Source organism: Hemitrygon akajei, chromosome 16, assembly GCF_048418815.1.
Source record: "Hemitrygon akajei chromosome 16, sHemAka1.3, whole genome shotgun sequence".
Lineage (NCBI taxonomy): Eukaryota > Metazoa > Chordata > Chondrichthyes > Myliobatiformes > Dasyatidae > Hemitrygon > Hemitrygon akajei.
In genome coordinates this window covers 70,235,558-70,255,706 of record NC_133139.1, presented here as the reverse complement: position 1 = coordinate 70,255,706, position 20,149 = coordinate 70,235,558, and the positions used below count along the sequence as shown (strand labels likewise).

Sequence of the window (20,149 nt, the reverse complement as noted above, 5' to 3'; positions counted from 1 at the left end):
CCAATGTCACCTCCACCCTCACTCGGAGTTGCTTCTTAGCTCCTGAAATTGCCCTCCACAAGCCATACCTGATTTTCTTGTACCGAACTAGGTCACAGATCTAGCCCTCAGCTGACTACAAACCTCTGGGTCACCCGCGGCTTTTGATTTGGGTATTTACGGCATGTTCTCATAGGCACACACTATCCACACAGGTTTTAATAAAGTTGGTGACAGCTGTGGCATACTCATTTTCTCCAATCACCTTAAAAGCATGACCCTCGCGCTAGCTGTTTCCGCTCTGGGAAAAAGTTCCTGGCTGTCCACTTAATCTATGACTCTTACACCCCAATTCAAGTCACCTCTCATCCTCCTTTGCTCCAGAGAGAAAATCCCTACAAGGACACCACAGCTCAGATTTACAGATAAAGAGACTGTGGTACAGAGGTACTACAAATAATGAATACTCACCAATCACTTACAGGCGAACAGGTGATTATACAAACATCTAAGCAAGTATAAAGAAAGTTAAACGACAAAGAAAAGAACAATTTAGGCTCTAGTCCAACAGTGAATACCTTTTAACTGGGCGTCTGAGATAAATTGTTCCATCTTCGGGGCTGTGCCATGGAATCTTCTACTTCCATGTAAAGAGATGAGCGATGCCTCAGTTAATCTGTACAGATATGGAACAGTACAGAACAGGAACAGGCCCTTCCGCCTATGATGTCTTGCTGACTATGATGCGGAATGAAATTAAGCCCAGCAAAATGCTGGAGGAACTTGGCAGACCAGGCAGTAAAAGTACAGTCGACATTTCCCTTCAGCAGGACTGTTGCCTTTACCTGATCCATAACTCTCCATGTCCACGTGTCTGTCTCAATGCCTTGTAAATACCACAATTGTGTCTGCTTCCACCACCATCACTGACAGTGCATTCTGGGAACCTATCACACTGTGTAAAAACATAACAATTACCCTCTAGTATTTGACATTTCCACCCAGGCATAAACATTCTGCCTATCTACCTCATCTATGTTCCACAAAATTCTATGTATTCCTACCAGATTTCTTCTTAGCTCTAGGCAGCACAGTAGTGATTAGCGGTAGTGCCACGAGTGTCAGAGACCTGGGTTCAATTCCCACCTCTGTCTGTAAGGTGTTTGTATGGACTCCCTGTGACTGTGTGCTCCAGTTTCCCCCCACATTCTAAAGACATGTATAATTGGTCAGTGTGGGCTTAAAAACACAGAAAACCTATAGCACAATACAGGCCCTTCGGCCCACAAAGCTGTGCCAAACATGTCCTTGCCTTAGAACTACCTAGGCTTACCCATAGCCCTCTATTTTTCTAAGCTCCATGTACCTTTCCAGGAGTATCTTAAAAGACCCTATCATTTCCGTCTCCACCACCAGCACTGGCAGCCCATTCCACGCACTTACCACTCTCTGCGTAAAACAACTCCCCTGACATCTCCTTTGTACCTACTTCCAAGCACCTTAAAACTGTGCCCTCTCGTGTTAGCCATTTCAGCCCTGGGGAAAAGCCTCTGACTATCCACACGATCAATGCCCCTCATCATCTTGTACACTCGTTGGGCCGAAGGGCTATGATGTGTCTCTAAGTAAGTAAAATGAAAATAAAAATAGTCCAGGTATGTCCAAAATCTCCTTATAGCTGATGCTCTCTAGTCCAGGCAGCATCCTCATGACCCCTCGTCTGTAGCATCTCCAGAGCCTCCTCATTCTCTGTGTAATGGAGCGGCCCGAACTGCACACATTTCTGTGAAAGTCAGCGTAAGAGGTCCATGAAGCAAGCACATGGTCCAATAATGGGAAAAGAGAGAACTTGCCTGATAGTTTTTGTTGTATAAGAGATGGAAACTGAAGTCAGATTACAGACAATTTGTTATAACAATCCCAATACCGCACTCAGTTCCCATTTCATTGGATATCTGCTGGACTTAATAAACTGGCCATGGCCTGTCTGTTTGTTGTCTTCTGCTGCTGTAGCCCATCCATTTCAAGGTTCGACGTCTTGTGTGTTCAGAGATGCTCTTCTGAACACCACTTTTGAAATATGTGGTTATTTGAGCTACTGTTGCCTTCCTGTCAACTTGATCTAGTCTGACCATTCTCCTCTGACTTCTCAGTGACAAGGTGTTTTCATCCACAGAACTGCTGATCACTGGAAACTTTTGTTTTCGTACCATTCTCTGTAAGCTCTAGAGACTGTTTTGCATGAAAATCCCCAGGAGATCAGCAGTTTCTGAGATAGTCAAACCACCCTGTCTGGCACCAACAATCATTCTACAGTCAAAATCACTTAGATCATATTTCCTTCTACCCCCCCCCCCCATTCTTGGTTTGAAGAACAACTGAACCTCTTGACCATGTCTGCATGCTTTTATGCATTGAGTTGCTGCCAGATGATTGGCTGATTAGATATTTGCATTAACGAGCAGGTATACCTAATAAAGGGGTCACTGGGTGTATTTGCAGCTGGAGTCACTAAAAGACTGGAAAAGCATCTTTGAGAGTATGAGGAGATTGGAAACTCACGTAGAGCAGATTCTACTCTGGATCCTGGACTGATTGACTGATATCTGTGCTATAGCTGCAGTGTAATATTCTGTTATTGATACCCAGTTTGCATGTAGCATTCTAATCCATGGGTCTAAAGAGCAACTCAGATGGTTTGTACATGGTCTTTATGCAAATTGACAGCTATCTGAAAATGAGTTACCAGCAGGAATAAAATTAAAGGGTTTGAGTGTTTTCTGTACTAATAGTAGTTATCTGGAAGTGAATCTAATGAAGGATCTTGAATGTGGGGTGCATACTCATGATTGGTAGTTTAACTGGTTCGGGTGACACACTCAGTGGCTTGTAGCTGTAATCTGAAAGGCAGAATTAAATTACAGAGAGAAGAGCACACCTGGTGTCTGTTAGTTAGCACTGATTGAATTTTACAGGGGAGCTCGTGTGCTATGCCTGACTGCATCCTGCATTGCCTACAGCTGTCAGTCCAATCATTTCACACTGTCTCCTCCATACGCAGTGACATTCGCAACTAGCAGATTATCTGGCGTGATGCCTTTAACTGTGGCATTACTCTTGGAGTAATTGACACCCAGGGGTCTGGGATGGGACCACAGGGAGAGGTCTCTAGGAGGAAGAAGCTCAGTTCTGTGATCTTGCACAAAGGCTCTGACGTTGTCATGAGAAGCAAGAGTGACTCACGGTGGGCGGAGGAGTCAGCTTGTACCTAAGGTCATGTCGGTGGATTCTCCCAGGCCTGTTTTACACTCTTGTAAAGATTAGCTTCATTTGTCATATGTACTTAGAAACATGTTGTACAGTGAAGCATGTCCACAACTCACTATCCCTAACCTGTACATCTTCGGAACGTCTGGGGGAGGACACAGGAGCACCCAGAGGAAACCCACGTGGTCGTGGAGAGAGCGTGTGAACTCCCTACAGATGGTGGTGGGAACTGAATTTGGGTCAGTGGCATTGTAATAGCATTATGCTAACCATTTGTGCATGGATATCACTGTGCATATCTGGAATAACTGTACATAAGCCATGGAAGACCAGGAGTGAAAATCATATCTGGTTGTGACCTGCAGTAGGACCCCAGTTTTTAAAAAAAATTCCAGTTATAATTGATTTTTCATTGAGGTGAGGTCACAAGGCACCAAAATGAGCCCACAGTCTGACAGAACTCTATAGCTTTAGGTGGGACAATAACAGCTGACCTGTTTTTGAATCCCTCTGCGGTTTTCCCCCTTCCTGAATTGGGTTCTCTCCTCCACCTCTACTGTCCGCAGACTTCTCTGCAACCTTTCTCTCCCCATCCGTAACTCCCATTGCCAAACCATTGCATCCCAGCCTTCAGGTGCCAAAACCCCGGAATTCCCTGCTTTGGGTTTTGAAACCTCCCTCTTTCAACAAGTGTCTGCTCAACTCTACCACATCTGACTGTGTGGAGTTTGCATGTACACCCTGTGACTGCATGGATTCACCCAGCAGTCCATCACAGGGAAAACCTTCCCCACCATTGAACATGTCTACAAGGAGAGCTGCCACAAGAAAGCAGCATCCATCATCAAGGACCCCCACCATCCAGTCCATGCTCTCTTCTCACTGCTACCATCAAGCAGAAGGTACAGAAGCCTTAAATCCCACACCACCAGGTTTAGAAACAGTTATTACCCTCAAACCATTGGGCTACTGAACCAGTGCGGATAACTTCATTCATCTCAATGCTAAACTGACTCCACACCCTATAGATTCACTTTCATGTTCTTGTATTATCTAGTTTTTTTTGTTATTTGTATAATTTGTCCTATTTTGCCCATTGGTTATTGGTCAGTCTTTGCTTATGAATAGATGTTAATAAATTCTGTTGTATTTCTTTATTTTCCTGTAAATTCCTGCAAGAAAATGAACTTCAAGGTTGTATATGGTGACTCAATGTGGAGAAGAGTTGATGGGTCACATGGCCTAATTCTGCACCAATGTCTTACGGACTTGCACCTACTTTGATAAGAAATTTACTTTGACTTTGATGTTGGTCTCCTCCCATACTTCAAAGGCACATAGGTTGGTAGGTTAATTGTCCACTGCAAGCCTGTAGGTGAATTTAGGGTTGAGTTTATGTGAATGTGGAGAGGATACATTGAGATTAAGGAAGATGGCTCCTTCTTTGTCAGCATGGACAGTGGGCTGAAGGTCTTGTGTCTGTGCTCCATGACCAAGGTAACTTTATGGCTTGTTGTCTACTTCGGCCTGGCAACTTCACCACGATGCAAGTTAGAACACTTAGTGCATCTTGAACAAAATGTATGTAAGGCTATTGGAGCCAGAAGACACAGACAAGTGATTGTGAGGGTCAAGGGTAAGGCTCATTAGCTGCAGATCTGGTTGTCAGTGACAGTGGTGACCACTCCCCCCCCATTTAACCATCAGATTGAGCTGCAGGAGTGCCATCCCACACCTCTGGGAAAAGCTGAGGACATAGTTCACAAGGGAGTATGGTGACGGTGCCCCTCTCTGGGCTCAAAGCTGACAGCTTTCTGTACATAACCATTTTAAAAGCAATCTTTAATTTTTTTATTCTTTCATTGTTATCTCTTTGACTTCTATTTCTACTTCACTCATATTTTCCTGATATCTATAAATATATATCTATTCCTATGTGTGTGTCTCTTTCATCTCTGCCTTCAATATCTGTCTTTTTCTCTACCACAACAACTTGTTCTCTCTAGATTCCACATCTCTGGAGTTTTGCCTCTCTGTCTGTCCTTGATTTGGAGCCTGAGAAGCTGAACTTTGGGTCCCCATGCCCATTTTGTCTTCTTTCAGCTCCCTCTGATTCTCAACTTTACAAAAAAAACATGATTCTGGAAATCCTCAAAAGTGCGAACATTTCAGCTGACTGACCTTCAAAGGTCACCAGGCTGACACGTTTCTCTGTGCACAGAGGCTTCAGAGCCAGCCAACAGTTTCCAACATATTCTGGCTTTAATTTTCCTTTGTCTGTCTGTCTCACTCTCTCTCTCTCTCTCTCTCTCTCACACACAGACACCTTGTGACTGTTCTCTCTCCCCGTTTCTGCATGACTCTCTCTTTAGTGTTCTTATATCCCACTTGCAGCGTCTCACTGTCTATTATATATTCTCTCTGTTCAACCCCACTTTACACCCAGGGCTCACCATTTATCGCTATGGCCCAACCCACTTTATTCAATCCTTCTTCCAGTAACAATCCTCAACCCACCCACACCACCATCCCCAGTGATTGTCCTAACAACTCATCCTCTTTCTCTCCCCTTTCCTCCCTCCTCACTTCCTCTCTTCTCCTTCCTCACTGCCCCTCTCAATCCCCCTCACTCCCACTCTCCACCACTCTACCCCCTCTCCATCACTACCCCCTCTCCATCACTACCCCCTCATCCCCAACGTTACCCTTCTCCCCCTCACACCCTCCACCTCACCCCTCCTCTCCCTCACTAACCCTCTCCACATCACACTCCTCCCCTCCCTTCTCCCACCTCACCCCTCTCTCTCCTCCCCTCTCCTCTCTCCCTCACTCTCTCCATCCCACTCTCCATCCTTTCCTCCCTATCTCTCCATTAATCCTCCCTCCCATTCTTCACCCCTCCATCCTTCCCTCTCTTCCCCTCCATCCCTCTCTTCCCCTCCATCCTCCCTCCCTGCATCTCTTCCCCCCTCCCTCCCGCACTGCCCCGCATCGCTCCCCCCCCCCCCCCCCACCCTCTCCGTGTGATTTGCTGCTAATGTAGTCTCACTGGAAGCTGGTTTTGCGGTTGATTTGATACCTGGGTGAATAATCGGCCGCTTCCAAGTGACCGCAGACATCCCGACACTCCCAGACCGGTCCGGTTCCGGACGGAGCGTGTGGGAAGGCTGAGGCAGGAATGAATGGGGGAGTGAGGGAGGGATGTGGGCTCTTCCAACGGCCGACAGCTGGTGGCAATAGACTCACACGCGAGTCTACACACGCCCAGTCCCACACACACACACACACTTCGGGAGCATCCTCCCCTCTCAGGTCGTTGGAATAATCTACCAGCCCCAGTTCGGGAATTAGCACAGCGTTGATTGTAGCCGCGGCTCCACGTAACGGCGCCAACCACAATGTCAGCTCAACCGGACCATGTCGGAGACTCTATGGACGATGCTCTCTAATTTTTCCATGCCCTATTTTCTTGAAAGCAACATGTTCCGGCGGTCCAAAAGGTAACGAGCAGCCTTGTCCCATTCATCAAAGCAAGCGTGGCACAGAGTCTGGTTGGGGCGAGACCCGCTTTCGCTTGGTACCCCTGCCCTCTCTCCTTTGGGCGGAGATATAGTTGTAACCGGGCTGGGATTTTTTTTTAGCAAGATGGGCGTTTGAAGGGTGTAGGGCTATAGTTAAAGGACAGAAACAGAGACGGAGGTCTTGTGTCCGCCCTCCCTCTCCCTTTCTCAGCCGGGCTGGGTTGTTCGTAGCCATGAAGCGGCCGGTGCTGCGAGTGGTCGGTTCACCTTGGCAACGCAGAGGTGCCCGACGTCTGGATCGCTCATTGTGCCCAAGAGCCGAGGGGCTGCGGGATTGTGGTCTGGGGCATCGGGGCCCCCTGATCGGTACGCGCTGCAAGGTGTGACTGTTGTCGGGATGGAGAAAGGCTTCAGCAAACGCCGGGGTGGATTCCATTGTTTCACTCGGCCCTCCTCCGGTGGAGCGCCGAGCTGACATGCACATAACACACACACACCACACACACACAGGCATAGAACATAAACACACACACACACACAATGCACACAGATAAATACACCACACACACACACACAGAACTTAAACATACCATCCAGTTAAACACAGCATAGTCATAAACAGCACATATGTAAGACAAATGCACAGTCTGGTCAAACACAGATATGCACAAATATGTATAAGCACACAAAACACAGACAGGGTAGGTACTATACACACTGAGACAGGTACATGGACAGCAGTTAAACAGGAGGAAGGATACTACAAAGGGAAACCCGTGCAGAGAAATAGAAGAAAGAATAGTCCAGTTGGACGCAGGCATGGTGGGGGGGGGGGGGGCGTTATTGTGTGTGAGAGGAGCGAGGCAGCCAGACAGAAAACAACCCCATAAAAATGCTAGAAACAGTCAGCAGGTTCAGAGGTGTGAACAAACTTGGTGCAAAGATTGGTGCAATACAGCTGTGGTATACACACACACACACACACACACACACACACACACAGCATAAGCAGCATCTAGAAGAACTACAACAGGAACAGACACACATTGAAAATAGATACCTTATACAGATGCATTCGCAGATGCGCCATGTGTGCACAGATATAATGACAGAGCTCTTACATTCAAGTGTAGAAAGGCGCCCAAACACATGCAAACTCATTCCCCTCCCGTGATTGGGTCTTGCAGTCGGATGTTTTCCAGCCTGTCCTTGTGTATTTCAATGAGGTTGACATTTGCTTTACATCTTACTGAGATACTATACTCTTTAAAAGAGTTCCAAAGATAAATTAATTCCAGATTCCATGTAGTGGTTGACGGTCGTATGCAGGTTGGCTGCTGGGTATCCTACATGGCTGGAAATATATATATTTTTCCCATTCAAAACCTTCGAAAATTGGGATAAAAGTGTTGGGAATGGAGGCGGTGGAAAATTCCAGAAGGAGGCTGGATGGAGATAATGTTAGTTGGCTGCAGGGCTAGAGCAGGCTGCCGAAGTGATTGCCACTGGAAGATCACTGGCCCTGAAACAACTGTATGACTCCTCAATCAATTCACGGTGTTATGTAGCACGAAAGGAGGCCACTTAGCTGAGTTCATCTAAGCTGACCAAGTGATTTACCTGAGCAAGTCCCATCTGATGAACGTTACCCTCCCTTATAGGGGTATGTTATCCATGTTACCTGATCCACCTATTGGCTTCCAGCTTCTTACTTTAAACCTCCCTTTCTCACCCACCCACCTTCCCCCTCACCTGGCTTCACTCATCATTCTGACATGGCAGTCCATGGCCGCCTCTACTGCCACACACCGGTTGGAGGAGCAATACCTTGTATTCTGTCTGGCTACCCTCCAACCTGATTGCATGAACATTTATTTCTCGAACTTCCAGTAATTGCCCCCACCCTTTCGCATTCCCATTCCTTTTACCTCTTCTCACCCCATCTCCTTACCTACCCATCACCTCTCTTTGGTGCTCCTTCTCCTTCCCTTTCTTCCATGGTCTTCTACCCTGTCCAATTGATTCCCCCCTTCTCCAGCATATCTCTTACAGCGATCAAATTCCAAGATCCTTTCTTTGGTTCTCCCTCTTTCCTGGTTTCACCTAACATCTACCACCTTTTACTTCCTCCCCTCTCCCACTTTTTCATGCTCTAACTTCTCATCTTTTTTTTCCCTAAGTCCTTATGAAGGGTCTCGGCCCAAAACATTGACTGTTTTTTCTTTTCCATAGATGCTGCCTGGCCTGCTGAGTTCCACCAGCATTTTGTGTGTGACAGTCATCATCTGCCAACTCCATCCCCTCACTTTCATATTCTTTCATCCCCCTTTCTTTCCAGTACTGATGAAGTGTCTTGGCCTGAAACATTTACTGTTTATTCCCCTCCATAAATTCAATTATAAAGTAAATTTGCTTTGCATAGAGTTGTTGCTGATATCCAATGATCCAGTGGCCGACGGTACCTTTTCAAGTTTACTTTTTGAGGTCTGGGTGTCACTGGAATGCTCCTCCATGGTTGAGAAGGTGATGCTGATGATGGTGTTATCTGGAACTGCTGGAGTCCTCTTGGCAAAGGTCCCTCCAACAAGTTGCTAGGGAGGGTGCTCCAGGAATTTGACCCACGACAGTACTTTTACTGTTGATCCCATGCTACCTGAACTTCATTTTCTCAAATGAACCCTTAGGTCTCTCAATGTACTCTGCTCAACGTTGTTACTCTACCCAGTGTAGGAAAAAATAATGGCAGATATCTAATAATATTTAATGATTGCATAAAATGTTCTATATGCAAGACATTAGAAACACTAAAAAAAATTTCAAGTGCAAAATATAAACGTGAGATCCTGTAAATGCTGGGAATCTAGAACAACACATAGAAAATGCTGGAGGAACTCAGCAGTTCAGGCAGCATCTGTGTTTGTTCCTCTCCATAGATGTTCCTTGACCTGCTAAGTTCCCCCAGCATTCTGTTGCTGTTGTTTGAGTACAAAATCCTTGATTTTCCATGAATGGGGCATTTTAGTAAGCTGACCTGCGTGCACATTGACACATCATGTACATAGAATTCTTAATCCAGTAATTTACATGCATGTGTGTGAGACTGAAATGATAATTACAGTATGTATGAGGGTTCTTTAATGTCTTGGCTGCTTCATTCCAAGGTATTTTAATGCTGTTATTTTGACATATGGGGAATGGTATGTGAGGGTTAACATATGAGGAGCATTTGATGGCTCTGGCCCTGTACTCACTGAAGTTCAGAAGAATGAGGAGGGATCGTGTTGAAACTTACTGAATATTGAAAGGCCTGGAAAGAGTGGATGTCCAGAGGATGTTCCCAGTAGTGGAGAGTCTGGAACCAAAGGGCACAGCCTCAGATTAGAAGGAAGTCCTTTTAGAATAGGGATGGGGATGCATTTCTTTAGCCACAGGAAGGCGGATATATAGTATCCATTGCCATAGTCTGCTAAGGAAACCAAGTCAATGGGTATATTTAAAGATGAGGTTGATAGGCTCTTGATTAGTCAGGGTGTTCAAGGTTTTGTGGAGAAGGCAGGAGAATGGGGCTGAGAGGAAAAGTCAGCCATGATGAAATAGCAGAGCAGACTCAATGGACCAAGTGGCCTAATTCTGCTCCTATGTCCTAAAACTTATGTTTACTGTCATGGACGTGAGAGAATAAAGCTGTGATTCTTAAATGGATAAGAGGCCTTGCTATTTATTACATCTCTGTAGTTCTTCAATAGCATAGCTATTGCATATCTACTTTATTATACCTGATAAAGTGGCCACTGAGTGTACGATGGTAGTCATCTGCTGTTGTAGGCCAACCACTTCAATGTTCGACATGTTGTGCATTCAGAGTGTGCATTGAGCCAGTCTGGCCATTCTCCTCTGACCTCTCTCTTTAAAAGGCATTTTCGCCCACAGTACAGCCACTCTCTGGATTTCTATTTTAGTTTTTTGCACCATTCTCTGTAAACTCTAAAGGTTGTTGGGTGTGAAACTCCCATGAGATCAGCAGTTTTTGAGATACTCAAACCATCCTGTCTGGCAGCAACAATCATTTCATGTTCAAAGTCACTTATGTCACATTTCTTCTGCAATCTTGTGTTGGGTCTGAATAACAACTGAACCTTTTGACCATGCCTGCATGCTTTTATGCACTGAGTTGCTGCCACATGAATGGCTGATTAGATATTTGCATTAACAAGTGGGAGTGCAGGTGTACCTAATCAAGTGGCCACAGATTGGATCTGACCTGGTTCATTTCTGTGATTCTTCCATGTATGAAGTAATGATTGTTGCATGTGTAATTGGTTTTAATAACTTGACTTGCACTTATGGGAGATTCAGACCAATACTGTTACATTTTTGCACATTAACACAATGACCTATCGTTGTAGGTGTCCTTTAATGCCATTGTTATCTTGTGTGAAGCATTCCTTGCAACCCTTTAGGTTCAGTCGTCTGATTTGAAAATCCTGCCAATAGATTTAATGCTGTACATTTTCAGAATTCTGCTTTGAATTGGACACCCGGTGTTTTCTGTGCCCACCAGGATGTTCCTGCGTTCCTCCAACACATGTTTCTGACCCAAGCATTGCAAATTCCTGCCCTTTGTTGGCATGACCACAAGCTGCATAACACGGGGATGGTGAGTCACGGTCAGGAGGGGAGCCGGGAAGAGATGGCTAATTATTTGGAACACCAGATGGTGAATCACAGAAAGAGGCTGGCCAGGGATTCTGGAGGACATCCCTCTGGGAAGATGACATGAGGGGTTTAGGAAAAGCAGTCGACACAACAAAGTTAGTGTCACCACTCAGTGACTCCATAAGTGTTCCAGCCCTTAAGGAGGGTAGTGACTGATGACGTAATCAGTCTGAGGAATAGGGGTGGTGGGGGTGTAATCAGACTGGCCTGAGAAACGTGTTATCTACTACTGACTGTGCCTATCTTGAGGAATTACATAATAGAATAATATCTAGTGACATGATGAACTTAACCTCCAATTATAGTGTGAAAAACTTCAAACTCTTGAGAATCAGGATCAGGTTTAACATCACTGAGATATGTCACGAAATTTGTTGTTTTGCAGCAGCAATACAGTGCAGTACATTAAAAATACTGTAAATTACAACAAGAAATATATATTAAAAGTAAATAATGAGTGCATAAAGTGATGGTGTTCATGGGTTGGTTTATTGTCCATTCAGAAATCTGATGGTGGAGGGGTAGAAGGTGTTTCTAACACTCTTGAGGAACAACTTTTACCCCTGCTCAAGTTGAGTGTGTGTCTTCAGGCTCCTGGCCCTCCTCCCTAATGGCTGTAATTAGAAGCAGTCGTGTGATGGGTATCCTTAATGATGGATACCTCAGTCCTAGCCTCAGTCTTCCATAAGTGGAACAGTCATGGCATCTTGTATTTCTAAACATCAGGAGATCATTTGTATTTGTATAATTGGCAAGACCTCAGAAGCACTGAATTCAAAAGTTCCATTTAATGTCAGAGAAAAGTAGACAATATACATCCTGAAGTTCTTGTTCTTCTCGGACATCCACAAAAAGCAGATGAGTGCCCCTAAGAATGAGTGACAGTAAAAATGTTAAAACCTCAAAACCCCGCTAGCCCCCCCCCCCCACGCTGAAGCAGCAGCGAAGCATCGGCCCTCCCCCTCCCCCACTTACTTCGGCAAAAAAAAACATCAGCACCATCCACCCACCAAGCAAGCAATAACAAAGACCCCAGGAAAGATTCTGATCTGCAGTGTAACAAAACTAATCATTCATCTGACCACAGACAAAATCCCAAAATCCATTTTGGAACATTTCTTAGGATATTAGACTTGCCTTTACGTAAAGCTCACCTGGGAACTTAGAGTTTTACAGCTTGAAAACAGGTCCTTCAGCCCAACTGGCCCATGGTGACCAAGATGCCCCATCCAAGCTGGTCCCATTTACTGAACTTTGGTCCATAACTCTTTAAACATTTCCAGGCCAATTGGACCATCCAATTGCCCTTTCTCACTGCTTCCCCTGACAGCTCTTTTCAAATAGATGCCTCCCTCGGGGCTCTGGAAATGGGTGGATCGAGGGTCGGTGTCACAGCAGGAGACTCGTGTGTTGTCGGGGAGGCCAGAAAATCTTTCGCTGTAGGCCCGAAGACCCAAGATCTTTGCGATCTTCAGGCCCGGAGCTCGTAAAAAGTGGCGAAGCAGACTTTTTAACGTTGTAGACCAGCGGGTTGTTGTTGTGTCACCCGCTCGCTGTGAAAATGGAGAGAACCTATTCTGTCAAATGCCAGATGAAATGCGATAGTCTTTGGAGTAACTGTGTCTTTGCTATCGCCTAGCTCATGTCTGTGCTCCGTAGCAGGTGCGCTTTTTTTTGATGGGGGGGGAAGATTGTTGCTTGCTGCCACATGCGCGGGAGGGAGGGGAGCTGGGGGGACTTTGGGGTTCTCACGTTTAACTGTCATTCATTCTTTGGGGCACTTCTCTGCTTTTGTTTGCGAAGGAAAAGCATGTCAGAATGTATATTGTATACATTTCTTTGACATTAAGTTGGACCTTTGAACCTTTGTGAAAAAGGAAATGTTGCCCCCCAAGTTGCTATTAAATCTTTTCCCTCTAATCTTAAGCCTATGCTCTCTAGTTCTTGATTCCCAAACTCTGGGGAAAAGATTTGGTGGCACTGCACCCCTCATAATTTTATTCACCTATATAAGATTGCCTCTCAGCTTCCCTTCAACTTGCTCTCTTTGTCTCCAGCCCTGGAAACATGAGCCACAAACCGTTCTTCAGTGTGAATAGGTTCAAGTGCATTTTGGATTGAGCTGGATTGTAGAACGCTAGGTGCTTCAAAGGGTGTGGCTGGTTAGATTTCTCCTCAGAATGACTTTGCCTTGTGGCCATTCTGTTAGGTACAGGAACAGAAGCTGGCGTGGTCTTCTGCTGTTGTAACCCATCCACTTCGAGGCTCAAGGTGCCGTGCATTCAGCGAGGCTGTACTGCACACCACTGTTGTAATGTGTGGGTATTTGAGTTACTGTTGCTTTCTTGTCAGTTTGAACCATTCTGGCCATCCTCCTCTGATGTCTCTCATTAACAAGGTGCTTTCACCCACAAAACTGCCACTCACCGAATATTTTTCTTTGTTTTTCACACAGTCTCTGTAAACTTTAGAGACTGTTGTGCATGAAAATCTTAGGAGATCAGCAGTTTCTAAGATACTCATGCTACCCCGTTCCGACAATCATTCCACGGTTAAAGTCACTTTGAACACATTTCCTCCCCATTCTGATGTTTGGTCTGAACAACAACTGAACCTCTTGAGCATGTCCGCGTGTTTTTATGCCTTGAATTGCTGCCACACGATTGGCTGATTAAATATTTACATTAACAAACAGATGTATGGGCATACCTAATAAAGTGAGCACTGAATGTATTGTGATTGGATTTGCTTGCCAAACTTCCTTTTTCCACTTGACACATTAATTTAGTTTTAAAAAAACAGAATCTATATAAATTTTACAGAAATTTCCAGTTGTCATTGTTTATATCTTTTAGAAACTTGGTATTGTAGAGAAAAGGGCTGCAGAAAGAGCCTCTACTTGGCTATTTGCAATGTACAAACCATGCTAACTTTGACGAAAAGACTAAGTATAATTTATCCAGGTTTGCAGGCAATACAAAACCAGGCTGGATAGTCAGCTATGTGCAAAGCACAAAGGGCTGGAAACTGTTCACACAATGCCAACAATGTGTAAGGCACAAAGAGCTGGAAACTGTTCACACAACGGTCTGCTGTTGGGAATCAGGTTAAGCTGGAATAGCAGTTTTGCAAACTTTCCTAGATGCTGTTTGGGAAATGAATCACCTCATTTTTCTACTGGATTTTAACTTTCCCCCACTGATTCCTTCAGCACTGATGCAGAATATGAACAGAAAGGATTCTGTGGATACTGGATTAGTCCTGATGGAGGGTCTCAGCCTGAGACGTCAACTGTTTATTTCCTTCCATTAATGTTGCCTGAGTTCCTCCAGCATTTTGTGCATATTGCACTTGTTCAGAATTTGTTCAGTGCGATTCTTAAATTTTACTGGCCAGAAAAACTTCTTTTACTTACCTACAGAATAGTCTTGTAACTGTGTTTTACTTGAAGTGGTTCATTTAAGGGGCCTGTACTCAAAACAGAAGTATTTGTCTTTACTTAGGCTAATAACCTTAAAATTCTGCTTCATGTTTGTTTGAACTACTTTTCCCATGGTGATCAAGGACATGTTACTTAGCTAGTACCCAGTATCATTCTAAGACGTTGATGTTCTCTCCTACATCTTGCAGTTCACTGCATTGGGCAGGAGAGTGGGTGGTCATCCAAATTTCATTTAGTAGATATGGCACTTGACATATCTATGCTGAGTAAAAGACTCTGTCTATCTATACCCCTCAAAATGTTATGAACTTGTACCAGGTCACTCCTCAGCCACTATTGCTCCAGAGAAAACTAGCCAAGTTTGTCCAACCTCCCTTTACAGCTCACACCCTTTAATCCAGGTAGTGTCTGAATAACCTATTTTGTTCCCTTTCCAAAGCCTCCCCATCCTTCCTGTAATAGGGTGACCAGAATGACACACAATACACCAAGTGCAGCCTAATTGAAGTTTTGGAGAGCTGGAACATCATATATTCAGTATTGTATGTCAAGTACTAGAAGGCATGGACTGTAATCATCGAAAGTGGTTGTTCATTGGTGAGGCTGTGCGAGGTTTAGAAAGATCTCGGGGTCTTTTGGATCTTTTTGGGGGGCTGCAGTCCTTGCAATCTTTTAGGCACTTGGCAGGGGTCAGTAAAAGGAAGCGAGGAGTCAGCAGAGTGGCCATTGTGGGAGCAGACCAGTGTTATGGTGGTCAGACTTTGGCTCCACAGGCTAGAATTTAAGCTTGAGAAGTTAGACATAATAAGTTTAGGCAGTAGAATGCTCCTGCTGTGAGATGTGAGATTTTAGGGTATATATATAAGGATGTACACCCAACTTGAGCTCTTGACTGGCAAGGTCAAGGAACTGGAGCTGGATGTATGCAGGGGCATCTGTGGGGCTGAAAACCTCACAAGTGAGACTTTTACTGCAGTGGTCAGGTCACACACCCAGAGTGCAGGTTTCAGAGAATAAATGGTGATCACGTGAAGAAGTAAAGGAAGAAAGCAGTCAGTGTAGTGTTTCCCTGTGGCCTTGCCCCTCTGCAACAGATCTATCCCTTCGGATACTTCTGGGGGGAATGAACTATCAGGGCACAGCTGCAGCAGCCAGGCTAATGGCACTGTGGCCAGCTCCGAGCCTCAGCAGAGAAGGGTAAAGTCGAGCAGAGTGGTAGTGATAGGAGACACGATAGTTAGTGTTATGGACTGCAGATCCTGTGGCTGTTAAAGAGAAGCTAGGATGGTGTGTTGCCTCTCAAGTGCTGGGGTGCAGGATGTCGTTGATAGGCTGCAGACGATTCTCAAGAGGGAGGGTGACAGACGGAGGTTGTAGTGCACACTTGCACCAATGACAGGTAGAAAGGGAGAAGCGATCTTGTATATAGAGTGTAGGGCATTAGGGAGGAGGCTGAAAAGCAGGACCTGCAAGGTAGTAATCTCTGGATTACTCCCAGTGCCACGTGCTAGTCAGGGCAGGGCTAGGATGATAGAACAGATGAATGAGTGGCTGAGGAAGGTGGTGCAGGAGGCAGGGTTTCAGATTCCTGGATCATTGGGATCTTTTCTGAGGAAGGTACGACCTGTACAAAAAGGACTGGTTTCATGTACTCAAGAGGAACAAATATTGTTGCAGACAGATTTGCTAGAGCTGCTCAGGAGGGTTTAAGCTAAGCTGGCAGGGTCATGGGAACCAAAGTGACAGGGCTATGGATGGGGCAATTGGTATACATTACAAGATGATAAATTATATAGTCAGTCTGTGAGGAAGGATGGGCAGATGATGAGGCAAAATTGTAGACAGTGGGGAAAATCGAAGTGTAACGGGGCGGAATTTAAAAAAGGGGTGATGTATAGAGGACTGGAGGTGTTATATTTGAATGCACACAGTATTTGGAATAAGGTAGATGATTTTGTAGCACAGTTAGAGGTGGGCATGTATGATGTTGTGGGCATCACTGAGTCATGGCTGAAAGAAGATCACAGAGGGAAGCTCAACATCCAAGGCTACGCACTGTATTGAGTGGGCAGGCAGGAGGGCACAGGGTGGCTCTATTGGTAAAAAAATGAAATCAAGTTCTTATAGGAATGGAAGATGCAGTATCCTTGTAGGTAGAGTTAAGAAACTGCAAGGGTAAAAAGACCTTGATGGGAGTTGTATACAGGCCTCCGAACAGTAGTCAGGATGCGCGATACAAATTCCAATGGGAGATAGAAAAGACATGTAATAAGGTCAGTGTAACAACAGTCAGACGAGATTTCAATGTGCTACTAGATTGGGAAAAGTAGTATGGTGCTGGATCCAAAGAGAGAATGCCTTTGAGATGGCTTTTCAGAACAGCTTGTGGTTGAACCCAGTAGGAGAAAGGCAATTCTGGATTGGGTGTTGTGTAGTGAACCAAATTTGATCGGAGAGCTTAAGGTAAAGGAACCCTCAGGAGACAGTGATCATAATATGATATAATTCACCATGCAATTTGAGGGGGAAAAGCTAAAGTCAAATGTATCGGAATTACAGTGGTCAAGGGAATTAAAGAGGCATGAGAGAGGAGCTGGCCAAAGTTGTTTGGAAGGGGACACTATTAGGGATGCTGGCAGAACAGCAATGGCTGGATTTTCTGGGGGCAATTCAGAAAGCACAGGATAGCTACATCACAAAGATGAAGAAGTATTCTAAAGCTAGCATGAAGCAACTGTGGCTGACAAGGAAAGTCAAAGAATAAATAAAAACAAAAGGGAAGGCATATAATATAACAAAAATTAGTGGGAAATTAGAGGATTGGGAAGCTTTAAAAACCAATAGAAGGCAACTAAAAAAAACATAAGGAGAGAAAAGATGAAATATGAAGGTAAGCTAGCCGATAATATAAAAGAACATGCCAAAAGTTTTTTTTCCCCAGGTATTAAAGTAAAAGCGAGGTGAGAGAGTGGACTGATGGAAAAATTACATTGGAGAGGTGGTAATGGGGTGGGGGGGGGGGGGGGTGAACCCAAGGAATGGCAGTCCAACTTAATACGTATTTTGTGTCAGTCTTCACTGAGGAACACTCAAGCAGTATACCGGGGGCAGAAGTGAGTCTAGTTGCTATTACTAAGGAGAATCTGCTAGGGAAACTGAAAGGTTTGAAGGTAGATAAATCACTGGACCAGATGGATACACCCCAGGGTTCCGAAAGAGGCATTAATAATCATCTTTCAAGAATCGCTAAATTCTGGAATGGTTCCAGGGGCCAGGAAAAATACAAGCATCTCTTCACTTTTTAAGAAAGGAGGGAGGCAGTAGAAAGGAAATGATAGGCCTGTTAGCTTGACTTCAGTGGTTGGGAAGATGTTGGAGTCTATTGTTAAGGATGAGGTTTCAGGGTACTTGGAGGCACATGATAAAGCAGGCCAAATTCAGCATGGTTTCCTTAAAGGGAAATCTTGCCTGATAAATCTATTGGAGTACAGGCAGGATAGACAAAAGAGAGTCAGTGGATTTTCAGAAGGCCTTTGACAAGGTGTCGCACATAAGGCTGCTTAACAAGAGAAGAGCCCATGGTATTACAGGAAAGATACAGTACTAGCATGGATAGAAGATTGGCTGAGTGTCAGGAGGCAAAGAGTGGGAATAAAGGGGGATTTTCTGGTTGGCTGCCAGTAACAGGTAGTGTTCCACAGGGGTTGGTATTGGGTCCGCCTCTTTTCATGTTATATGCCAATGATTTGCATGACAGATTTGTTGGCTTTTTGGCCAAGTTTTCAGATAATACAAAGATGAGTGGAGGCGCAGGTAGTGTTGAGGAAGCAGGGAGTCTGCAGAACGACTTAGACAGATTAGGAGAATGGGCAAAGAAGTAGCAGATGGAATATAGTGTAGGGAAGTGTGGGGTCATGCATTTTGGTAGAAGGGATAAAGTCATAGACTAATTTCTAAGCAGGGAGAACATTCAAAATATCAGGTGTTAAAGGGTGTTGAGAGTCCTTGTATAGGATTCCCTAAAGGTTGAGTCATTGGTAAGGAAGACGAATGTAATGCTAGCATTCATTTGAGAAGACTAGAATGTAAGAGCAAGGGTGTGATGCTGAGGCTTTATAAGGCATTGATCCAACCACACTTGGAATATGGTGAGCAGTCTTGGGACCTTTATCTAAGAAGTAATGTGCTGGCATTGGAGAAGGTCGAGAGAAAGTGTGCAAAAATGATTCTGGGAATGAAACTTTTAATGTGTGAGGAGCATTTGATGACTGTGGGCCTGTACTTACTGGACTTAAAAAGATTGGGGGGGGGGGAATCTCATTGAAACATCTCGCATATTGATAGAGTGGATGTGGTGAGGATACTTTCTATAGTAGAGGAGTCTAGGACCAGATGGTCCAGCCTGAGAGGGACATCCATTTAGAACAGAGATGAGGAGGAATATCTTTAGCCTGAATCTGTTGAATTTACTGCCACGGATTACTGTGGAGGCCAAGTCATTGAGTAGATTTAAAGTGGAGGTTGATAGGTTCTTGGTTTGTCAAGGCATCAAAGGTGACAGACAGGCAGAAGGCAGCAGAACGGGGTTGAAAGTGATAATAAATCAGCCATGATAGAATGGCAAAGTAGATTCATTGTGTCCAGTGGCCTAGCTCCACTCCTGTGTCTTATGAGTTTAAGGTCAGGTAGGAACTATAGAGCAGATTAAACAGTTGACATTTTGGCCATCAGTTGCCTTCTTCCCCTTTCCGTTCCAGACTTCATGAAGGGTTTCAACCCGAAATGTTGACAGTTTATCCCTCTCCATAGATGCTGCCTGACTTGCCAAGTTCCTCCAGCATTTTCAGAATCAGGTTTATTATCATCGGCATGTGACGTGAAATTTGTTAACTTAGCAGCAGCAGTTCAATGCAATACATAGAAGAAAAAAAATGAGATAGAAATAATAATAAATAATCATCTTCTTATAGAATCATCTGCATGATGCTAAGCTAGGGCACATCATCAGTGTTAATAATAAATAATAAATAAATTCATTACAGTATACATATATTGAATAGATTAAAAATCATGAAAAAACCAGAAATACTGTATATTTAAAAAAAAGTGAGGTAGTGTCCAAGGGTTCAATGTCCATTTAGGAATCGGATGGCAGAGGGGAAGAAGCTGTTCCTGAATCACTGAGTGTGTGCCTTCAGGCTTCTGTACCTCCTACCTGATGGTA

At 44.6% G+C, this 20,149-nt stretch overlaps 1 protein-coding gene across 2 annotated transcripts in view; it reads left to right on the top strand.

Annotated features, from left to right (window-relative positions):
* LOC140740161 (microtubule-associated serine/threonine-protein kinase 1-like) overlaps positions 1–20,149 on the top strand; it is a 219,902-nt gene that overhangs the window by 45,885 nt on the left and 153,868 nt on the right. Inside the window, exon 1 of one of the 2 annotated variants that reach the window (XM_073069134.1) lies at positions 6,588–6,746. The exons of the other annotated variant lie outside the window; for it this stretch is intronic. Within the exon in view, the coding sequence (XP_072925235.1) occupies positions 6,664–6,746 (83 nt within the window). The 5' untranslated portion in view covers positions 6,588–6,663. Of the gene's footprint in view, positions 1–6,587; positions 6,747–20,149 lie in introns of those variants that run through there. 2 annotated transcript variants of the gene reach the window in all.